General features: G+C 43.0%; 1 protein-coding gene across 1 annotated transcript; it reads left to right on the plus strand.

Moving 5' to 3' along the window:
* The first annotated feature begins 368 nt into the window (after positions 1–368).
* Positions 369–9,712, plus strand: rbm24a (RNA binding motif protein 24a). Its single transcript, XM_037475029.2, has 4 exons — positions 369–857; positions 1,926–2,049; positions 2,335–2,389; positions 6,962–9,712. Exons 1-4 carry the CDS (start codon positions 690–692, stop codon positions 7,302–7,304), a joined length of 690 nt encoding a protein of 229 aa, XP_037330926.1. The 5' UTR covers positions 369–689; the 3' UTR covers positions 7,305–9,712.
* Positions 9,713–11,366: the final 1,654 nt, after the last annotated feature.

Raw genomic sequence — 11,366 nt, forward strand, 5'->3', positions numbered from 1 at the left:
CTGTCCCCGAGCTGCATCCAGTTGGGAGACATCATTCAAGCAAGAGACAACACAACTGCAAATGCTTTTAACGCTTTATTTCACGGGAGGGAACAATAATAATCATATCCATCAGATGTATATTTTAAAGGGGAAAAAACACCCTTGTCCTATTTTCCCCCCATTTTAATTGACTGAAAGTCCCCGCAGCGCTTATCATCAGTGTGATTGGGCTTTTTTTGGCCTCCGATGGATGTGATTCCAGTGGAGGATCTGTTTTCTTTCTCCTCTTCTGTGAGAGGGAGCTCCAGTGTTTCACGCTGCAGGTTTAGCCAGCTGTTTGTGCGCGCCAGTGGGCGGCGCAGAGATGCACTGGAAGTTGGGTGGAGTTTGGAGCAGCGCTTTTAGGAATGGGTCCCGAACCTATTTAGTTAGACAGCAGAGTTACCAGGAAGAGCTTGAAACACCTGATGGTCTCTGTGGGACAATCCGCTCCACATAACTCTCCTCTCAACTGTCGGAAGATAAATCTACCTCCAGGCTTACTTTTTGTCGATTTTTTGTGTGTGTCTTTTCTCTTCTAAAAAACGTACACAGACGGCTGATATCTATTTCGCTCTCCCTCTCTCTCTTCATCCAAATAATTACTGATAAGGAGACCTTGCACTATTATTTTTTATTGTTCCTATTTATTGTATTTTGCACTAACGATGCACAGCACGCAAAAGGACACGACCTACACGAAGATTTTTGTCGGGGGTCTACCCTACCACACCACGGATTCAAGTCTCAGGAAATATTTTGAGGTGTTTGGTGAGATTGAAGAAGCGGTGGTCATTACCGACAGGCAGACCGGCAAGTCTCGCGGTTATGGATTCGTAAGTATATCTCGACTAAATACATCGCTGTCGGTTTTACTCGAAACAAACTTTCACGCATGTGGGAATAATCCTGCCGTGAAAATCGGCTGTTGCAACATGGCTAACATTCATTTAACTGCAGTCACGGGGTGTTTATGTATTGATAAGAAGTCCCTGGTTAAATTCGTCTTTGGCCTCTGTTGGAATCTCGCGCACCGACTTGTTGCGCTTTGGTGTGCGCGCTTTCCCCGACACGTCCGAAAGTGAGCTGCTCTCAAATTGACAGCTCTGAAAAAAAACTCACGGTGATGTGTTAATATTACAGAATGGGTTTCTAACACTGTTGCACCAATGTCATCACCCAAAAGCTGTTTACCAAGGGAAATATGTTGCACCCAGTTGTTTTACGATTGACGGACAAAACCCATTTCAGACCCAGCAGCAGTCCGATGCTCTACTCAGGCATTCTATTTCTATTTCATGTTACTTTAAGTGAATTTATATAAAACTGCTGTTTCAATATACATCTAAGAGGCATCTTCAGAGTTTTCAGAGTTTTCCTTAATACCTATTGATGTTTGTTTCTTTGCAAATGCTGGTTTGTATTTGAGATGTATTTACTCCAACTTTTACTATCAGGAATCAGGAAACATTTATTACCATAATATGTCAGACATACAAGGAATTTGACTTGGTCGTTGGTGCATGACAATCACCAGAGTTTTGCACTATCCATCCTCTTCTGTATTTTCCCATGGTAAATGCTTTAGTCGGTGAGGTTGTTAAAAGAAGAAGGATGTTGGCTTTACTGAAGCAATAAAGTCTGTAAAGGGAGTGATGAGCCAGCCATGTTCAGTCAGTCCTCTCAGCCTGGCTCCCCTTCAGTGAGGACAGTTCGACACATCCTCACAAGTGTGCCGACTAATACTCTGTTCATGACGGCCTGATGGGGCAAGATGGGCTCAGACAGACGAGTAACATGCAGACACACCACCATCTTTATTAACCAACCAGCAGTGAATGGAAACAACTTACACACAGATTCTCAGATATCCACATACGTTTACGCTTTTACTCCTGTGGCAGGTGACGATGGCGGACCGCTCGGCCGCAGACCGGGCCTGCAAGGACCCCAACCCAATCATAGACGGCAGGAAGGCCAACGTCAACCTGGCCTACCTGGGGGCCAAGCCTCGGGTGATGCAGCCAGGTAAAAAGATCTCATCTCTGTTTCATCTCCTCAGCAAGCCACAGAAACGTGTTGGACATGTGCAGCGGTGTTTTTTAAGGAAAGATGAATAAATCCGACCATGTGTTATTCAACATAGCGAGTGTATTCGTCCCACTGTGTTTGTTTGGGATCACAAAGTGTGGCATTTTATTAGCAAACAAGAAAATCAACCTTCCTGAGTTTCACCTCAGTTTCTTTTTTTATGGATTCTGTCCCTTCTGCCTCTTCTATTTTTTTTTTTACATCATGTCTTCTGTTCTACAGGCTTTACCTTTGGTGTTCCCCAAATTCACCCTGCGTTCATCCAAAGGCCTTACGGGTAAGTACGGACCAGAGGAATGTTGGGATGTACACGTGCCTTGAACAATTTAAACATGTTGTAATTTGTCTCTCAGTTGAATGTGTGATAATGTATGTGTAATGATCCGTCTGATTCATCATTTATTTATCCTTTGATCTCTTTTTCTCCCCCATCAATAATTAGAGTTGTACAATAAGTTGATGTATTATTTTTCTTTATCACTGTCTACCAAACCAACAGCCAATTAAACTGCCATTTATAGGATTTCCTGTTCATGTGTGTGTTTGTGTGTGCGTGAGTGCTGAGTGGACAATGATGAAAACTTTCAGCCTGACTCAATGTTGTCTATCTTTCTCTGGTCCGACAGGCTCGCTCTCGGTTAAGCTAAGTGTGCTGGTTTGTGACATAATCACAGATCAGAGACGGGAAATACCTGTAGACTCAAACAAACACAAACAAGCTCTCGAAATGGTGATTATAGATGCATGTATGTGGGTTTTGACCTGTTTTCTATTTTATTTGAGTAGAACTTTGTGTGCGGTTATGAAGTGGTGTTGTTAGCTAAATCGTGTGTTTTCTCACTTTGATGACAAAAAAATAAGCTGGATTGATTGAATCTTTGGGGTGTCTTTTTACTTTTTTTGTGGACGCGTGTTAACCCTCCATTGGGGAGCTTTAGCGTGGCGTTGAGCTGTTTTGTCTAACAGGATGTGCTATTCCATGTTTATTCTGGCTGTCTGGTTGAAGTGAGACGTGAATTGTCTGTGCCCCCCCCCCCCCCCCCCGACCCCCCCCCTCCCATCTCCCCTCCATTTCTCACACGTTTTTCCCAACATAACAAATCCCACCACTGCTTGTGTGTGCTAAAGGCATCCTCAGTTTCTCACGTTAACACAGCGCAGCAGCGATCAATCCCAAGTGTGTCTCTTTGCCACATGACCGCTGGTCCACTCTGTCGACGCTCGCTTCTTCTTCCCTGTCTCCCAATATCTTTGTCTTTCCTCATATCTACTCGACAAAGGCTTTTGGTCTCATAGCACCATTTCACCATTTTCAATATCAAAGTGAATGTCTTTGTGAGTGAATGACAACAGTTACCATGTGAGCTGTAGTCACACCGATATGTGTGATTATGTGCGTACATGTCTGGTTGCATCGGTACATGTGAGTATGTGCTCCTTTTGTGTTTGTGTGTGTGTGTGTGTCTTTGTCCGTGCACATAGTCCCAAAGTCTCCAATGTGACACAAACAAATCTCTCTCTCTCTCTCTCTCTCTCGTTAAGGAAAACAAGCACATCCATTGTGCCACACAAAGCCCCAAATGCTGACGCTGCATGAAGCTCTGTGTTGTGTGTGTGTGTGTGTTTGTGCGTGCGCGCGTGCATGTGTGGTGGGGGGAGGGAGAGAGCGTCAGTGTGCTTGCGGGGCCATCTCTCTGTCATGTAAGAGCAGACTAGGGGCCATTTAAACAGAACCAGAGGGGAGGCTTTAGGGGCCACATTCATGTACAGCTTTTCCACGTGCACATTCTTTAACCGTCCGATTTGAGCCAGAACCATCCGTCAGTTTGTCTTTCACCGGCAACGAGTAGGGACATTGCTGGAAAATTCATTATCAGGCACAACACAAACCAGCCAGAAGCAAAGGTGCATAATGTGTCGCTTAAACAGCGAGAAGATAAAACGCAAACGTCTCTCTTGTTTCTAACCGACACAAACGGAGCATTTTCATGTCAGGATTCAAAACTTTGTCTGCCCATGCATATAACTGCCATTGTGACTAATCTGAGTGGCTTTGTACATGTGTTGTTTATGACTTAAGTCTGGACAACAGGACAATCTGTGCCTCACTCATAGTATCAGAAGTCCATTGAGCATCTCTGTTGAAGCAGGACAGGTGCTGCCACCTCTCATGCTTCCATGACACAAACCCACACAAACACTGAGCACAAACCCACACACACCACACAAACATCAGGGTGCCCCCAGCCGATCGCTCACGAAGGCAGAGAACCTTTATTTAGCCGTGAACTTTATAGACTGCTGGGTCGCGGGAACACTGCATTCCAGTACGGACACACTCACACAGAACAAGTCGTAGCACTGGCTTTCAGCATGGCTTCATAAACAGCTACACACTTAGAGGTTTGTGTTGTCCTTATTATGATGAGTGCCTGCGGGTAAAACAAGTTGATTTCTTTCATTACAGGCCACGTTGGATGGGTCAGACAGTGGTTTGCTTCCCATGGCTAAAACCTCAGCTTATGCTATATTGCTTATGTGTGCAAGTCTACCCGATATTCCCATTAATAAAGTCATAGTGGGACATCTTAGACAGCTAGTGCAATCCAAAAAATGCATTGGGCTTGGAGTTAGATTCAGAGAGCAATGGAAATAGTTCACACCACTAGTTCTTCTTTTGAATGTTAGAATAGTTATCTGAGCTGGAACGTCTCCAGTAAATCATATGAAGTAGCAGCTGTTAAAACAGGTTGCAACTGAAAGTTTGAGTGGAATGCAAGCTGTTTCTTTAATACCAAATATGTAGAGTCCCAATGGGCAGTTTAAAAAAAAAGTACAATGTGACAGAACCTCAGAAATTGTCTTTTTCGTTAATACATTCTTCACTATCAAAAAGAAAGTTAAATTTAACTTCTTCTTCATGTATTGAATTGACTGCAGTAGTTAGTGAAACAAAGTAGCAGATGCATCATTAAGCACTTATCAATAATTCTCACAGTTTACCAACTAGTGTCATGTGACAGAGTATGTGTAACTATGAGAGTTGTCTTTGCTACTGGTGTTTGACAAAATAGGTTAATATTAGCTTTTTATTACATATTAGACAATGGCCCTCTAGTGTGTCACTCGAATCCAGTATGAAGAGTTACCTCCTGTCTGCTGGTGGCGAATGATTCACCGATTTGACCTCAGATAATAGAAGGAAATGTCTCTCCACCGTTTTCTGAGGGAGTTTTACAGATGACGTCATCTAAAATCATCTTGGAAACCTGCCTTTCCCTGCTGAGTTTCATTAGTGATAGTTTCAAAGGGGAGATTTAGTATCACATGATGATAAAATGCTCTTTCTGGAGATTTGGATTTAGAATCCAAAAATCTTTTCAATGCTGACATTTTGTTCAGAAATGATTCCAACCCGCGTATGTGTTTAAGGATGACCTTTGACCTTTACAGACGGCCACACCAGCCCTCTAGTTTCAGTTCATACCCTCCCTTTTCTCTTTCTTTGGTGTCTTTTCATTTGATTGATTGTGCCGTGCAAGTCTTGTAATCAGTTTAGTGGAGATGTACTCTTGTCACATTTTTCTTCCTCTCTGAAGCCTTGCTGTTGTTTTGTTTTTCATGTTTTTCCACTTGAGATGTGGATTGGGTTGGATAATGAGTGCTCACAATAGGGTTGCCAACTATAGATCCTGCCTTTAAAACTGTAACATTTTCTGTCTTTTATACCCCATCAGGAGTCAAAAAGGTTGCCACCTGATGCTTATTAATGCAGATTAAACTGATTATATGATCTTTGATGTTCTCTCAACAGATTTAGGAGCACATATCAGTTATTGTAGTTTTGACAAACATCAAATTGTTTCTGTCAAGCCTAATGCCTCTCATCCATTTGAATTAAAGTGAGATTGAATATGTGTAAGTGGAGGGAGGGGGACACCAAAGATTCATTGCTTCCACCTACAGTCAAAAGATGACGGTTTGCTTCTTGTTAGCATACATTTCCAAAGCTCCCCTCACTCTTGCTGTCCAGGCCTTATAGAGTCTGGGGGAGGGGGTTTAAGGCTATGTCACGAAGGGCAGAATGTGCTCATTGTTCATAATTGTTTATTTAATCGAAACATCCCTCTGGGTACGAAGCCTAGTCCCGGCTCCCCCTGCTGCCTCCCCGGCTCTTTGTCCACACACAGAATGGGAAATGGCCAGCAGCGTCCCCTTTTTCAAAACTGTCCAGCTGTCAAAGTGGCAGTGACATTTTCACAATGCATCCCTGGGCTCATCTCCTCTGTCCGCACCCCCCACCCCCGGGGACTGTAAGCCTCCCCGTCCTCCCCACCCATTAGCCCTTCAGCAAGCAGGGGGGCCACCAGAGGCCAAATCCACATGTGACGAACAAACCAGCTGCAGCTTTCTGATCCTTAACTTTTTCTTTTCATCTCACCTTGCTCTATGCCACTCTGTAGTTCTGCCTCCACAACCACAAATTCAAAACTGACCAAAACAAGATAAAAGAAACCTGAAAATACCGGCATCCCGTCTTCCAAAAATAGAGGGAATTGTTCATACATTTTCATAAAAACACCTCTCGGTGTTCAAAGTTGTGTTCCCCTCCCAGTCTTCTTTTAACCGAGTGATTTCTATTTTGGCAACCCTATAACGTTCTAATCCCTACTAGCAGGCATTTCCTTGGTGTTCTTGACTGGTGGATTGGACTGGGGCTCAGTGGTGGGTGGTGGGAGGGCGCTGGGCCGCAGTGTGATGCAGTTGGGTTTGGGCTTTAGGGTGGATGCCGTTACTCAAAAAACGGGCTGAATCAAACTAACCTGTCGTATGTGTGTTTGATTCACAGCATACCGGCCCACTATGTGTACCCTCAGGCCTTCGTTCAGCCTAGTATGGTCATCCCTCATGTGCAACCTACGGCTGCTGCACCCGCCACTGCCTCCTCCCCGTACATCGACTACACTGGAGCTGCCTATGCGCAGTACTCTGCTGCTGCAGCCAGCGCCGCCGCCGCCGCCGCATACGAGCATTATCCCTACGCTGCCTCCCCCGCCGCCGCAGGCTACATGGCTGCCGGGTACGGCTACGCAGTCCAGCAGCCTTTAGCCGCAGCTGCCCCGGGCTCAGCCGCCGCTGCAGCCTTCGGTCAGTACCAGCCTCAGCAGCTGCAAGCCGACCGCATGCAATAGCAGCCACTGCAACCACTGGACATGCAGAGAGAGAAGTCCCACCGCCGGCCACAGCTCATTGGTCTTGAGAAGGAGCAGCGGCAGAAAAGGAAGAGGGAGTGGCCTTGAAAGTGGGCGTGTCAGCAACTTGGAGGCAGAGTAGCTTTGAAAAGGTGATGGTGGTGGTGGTGGTGGTGGTAGTGATGATGGTGATGGTGAGGTGGAAACTTTTGACAGTAACTTTCCAACTTGCTGTGCTTCAACCAAAAAACAAGAAAATGAAAAAAAGTCACAGAACAAATAATGGAAAGTGATATACTATTTTTGTTGTTGTTACTATTATTATTATTATTATCCATACTATTATCATTGTGGTAGAGTACTTATTTTTAGAGAAGAAAAGAAGGAACTAATCCCTGTGGTTGGTATAGGTGTTAAACTAAGCCTTTAAGTCCTATTGCTGTCTTCAACGTTAGTTTAGAAAACTGTTCTCTTTTTTTTCACTTGTGGTTTTCCACAAGTGACTTCAGTTATTTGATGCCCTCATTACATTTATATTTATTATTATTATTACATATTGAGGGCTGTTCTTGTTCTTTTTGTCTTTTTAAGTGCATTTTTTTCTGATAATCAGGGAAATGGATCCGTTTCCAACATGTTAGCTATTACTATGTGACCTCTGTCAGGAAGGAGTTGTATCTCGTTGTGTCACACATATTTGAAGAACTACTTTTTTATCTTCCTGATACTGAATGTCCCTTTTTTACTTTGTGTCTCGACCTCTTGACCTATGCAAAGCAAACAAATCACCAGTAGTCAAAAAAACTAAGAAAAGCACCAAAAAACTGAAAATGAACTCTGACTTGATTCTTGACTAAAGGGGGGACGTAGATGCACTGACAAAAGGAGAGAGGTTGCAAACGGCTCCAGACAATGGAAAACACTAAATCAGTTGCTTTTTCACATGTTTTCGTCGCACATACACAGACACACGCATCCAGAGCTGCACACATAGCACTCAAAGACAAAGGCAGCACAGTTGTGTTTCTCTCTGGTTCTGGGACGGAGGGAAAGAAAGAGCGAGAGAGAGAGCAGCTGCTGGTGGGGGTGGACAGAGCCGCTCCAGCGCCACACAGACGGATCACTCTGGAAAGGAACGCATCACTTGTGCTCGTTTGTTGAGCTGTCACATTTTAATCCTCGGCCGGGCCCATTTGGGAACCGACTTCACACCTCCCACCCAACACGGAGCCCCACAGCACAGCCCCACCCCCCCGTCCCCATCCTCCCGCCGCCCCTCCAACCCCACCCACCCCACAGTCAAGCAGCCCTGCAGCTGTCAGCACTTCCACCTTTGTAGTGCTGGAGTCTGGTGCCAGGTACACACTCAACAATACACGCACACACGTTATCACCAAAGCCACCGCAACAACTAGTCTGCCTCGTGTCTGTCAAGATCACCGTGTAGGTTTGAGAGGGCGGGCTGTGACTGTTTGACATTATGCTGGTCTGCGTGCCTTACATTTTTACTGCTATTTAAGAGAAAAAAAAGAAGAAAAAAAGAGAGAAATCTACTATTTAAAATATTTATTTTTGAGAGTTGACTATGTTGATGCTCTGAGAGTAGAGACTTGTGGTACTGTATAAATAATATTATTATGTACTCATCTCAAGGCATATATAAGTTATTGATTAGTGTAGTTATAATATTATTATTATTATTATTAACATACTCAACCAAAAATGTAATTGTAGGAGTTATTTAAGATAATGTTATGTGCACTGTACTTTTATTTTTTATCTTTTTGATTCTTTAGAACATGACATTAAGTATTAGCCTATGCCTTTTGTAGGGAAGAAACTTTATTTAAATGCAGGCCTGTTTGCATGCAGATGGTACTCTGCCTCTTCTGTGTTTAGATATACTCATTTTCACAATAAACAAACAGAAATGCTACTTTCTCCACTAGAATGTATAGTTGGTAAGGTTTCAGTAGCGGTGCTTCTTTTGCTTAAAATTCATCAGATGGGCTATTTTACACTGTTGGGAATTTTTATACTTGAACTATTTCTTACAAGGGAAATATGAAAAATAAATGTAAAAAAAGAAGCTTTTCATTGTCACTGGATAAAGGCATGTGAAGTGTTTCTGTTTAAATGCAAAGGTCCTGTTGATATTAAAACATTTACTTCAGAATTTCAACACCATTTACTTAAAATTGGAATAAAATGTTCTATATTTAAAAAGCTCAGTGGTGTGTCTTTCAATACAAAATGCATTTAAACTGATGTTTCAGGAGGTGATCAATCACATTTATGTGATCTGCTCCCATATGCAGCTTTTCATCCTTCTATACAATCATCTATATAAATAATATGTACTTTGTTCCGTGCTATGTATGGAGTTGTTCAATATTAAATAAACACAAAATTCCCTTTTTAATTAACAGTCAATAATTATTTGTGTAAAATATTGAACGGAAACTAAGTAAAAGAAAATTACACAAACCCAACTGATCATTATGAAACGTTATTGAACTACTGTCAAAATCAAATATTTAATTTGGTATCATTTTTATTTCATTACAGACATTTTAATGCCTAAAAACCTAAAGGCAGCCTTTAGATAAAGGCCAATCATTAAGGCTTCTAATGCTAGCTCCCTAATTGGTTAGCTCAGTGTACTTTTGAGTATGAAGTATTTGAGTATGAGTATTTGACTGTAAGATCTATTTTGACGTGGCTAAATCAGGTAGCGTTTGTTGAGCTTCGAGATCCTAACAAAACCTCATCGTTTGAAACACGTCCATTACAGTCACACCCACAGCTTACACAATAAAGTCTCTCGGGACTCAGTATATCTCTGATTCATCCAATCTCTAATCAATAAGTCATGTTGTAAAGACTCCACTGCCCTGTTTCCCCAGTATTTTACTCGGTTACAGGGAGTATGTTGGTCCTTGGTGAAAAATAAGACTAAAGATCATGACACAACATGGACGCCAAGGCCATTATCAGGAATCTGGAATCAGGAAACAATTATTACAAAAATATGTTAGACATACAAGGAATTTGACTTGGCGGTTGGTGCATAACATCAGACAGTAAGACAATGGACAACAAGACAGATAAGACAACATTGTGCAAAAAAAAACCCAATTTGACAAGGTATAATAATAAACAATTTAAAAATAAAGCATAAGAAGGAATTTAAAAATAAAGTACACCAGCGTACAGCCGGCCATACTCTACACAGGTGTATGTGCGTGTGAGTGTGAAGGGAGTGACCGGTGGAGAGGGATGTCAGAGTCAGTCAGTCAGGACTCAGACTGCCGACGGGAAGAAACTGTTTGTGGCGGAAGGTCCTGGTCCTGATGGAGCTCAGCCTCCTGCCAGACGGAAGTGGCATCAACTGGCGTGAGAGGGATTCAGTTATCTTAATTGCATCGGATCTCTTGATAAAACAAAATAAAGCGGTTATTCTATTAAATTGATGATGTAAAGCTGCAAGAGGGTGCTAACGGGAACCAAGGGCACCCAAGATAAGTTTATGAATAAAATGGTAATATAAATGTTGCAGTGTTACTTGGTAATAAGGTACGCTATACAATAAAAAACGCTAATTATAAGCAGGTGACCATGTGCAAAATGCACACAGAATGAGCAAAGCACACAGAAGGTTGCCTAACCCTTTTGGCAACTCTTAAAGTCAAAATAGACCAATCACAGAGAAAGTGCAATGTGCACTATGGGCCTTCTAAAAATTGGATAACTGAATAAATTGTTTTCTTTCCATGGAGGCGTTATGGAAGTGTGTGTAAACCCTAACTCTACATTAATATCTCTCATCACCCAGCATGTCAGAGCTGGCCTACTTTGACCATGCATCCCATACATCACCACATGGTAAATTATCACATTTTGGAGGGGTTTTTGGGGGGAGGGAAAGGAGGGTATGGGGGTCAAGCCTTGGCCTTAGCTCAGGTCCTGAGTTCAGGTCCATTCCCTCCAGACTCCCCCTCACCCCCCCCCTCCCTCCTGCAGGCTTCGCCCCGGCGTCAACATCTCTCGCCTATTTATAGC

This window comes from Pungitius pungitius, chromosome 17 (assembly GCF_949316345.1).
Source record: "Pungitius pungitius chromosome 17, fPunPun2.1, whole genome shotgun sequence".
Lineage (NCBI taxonomy): Eukaryota > Metazoa > Chordata > Actinopteri > Perciformes > Gasterosteidae > Pungitius > Pungitius pungitius.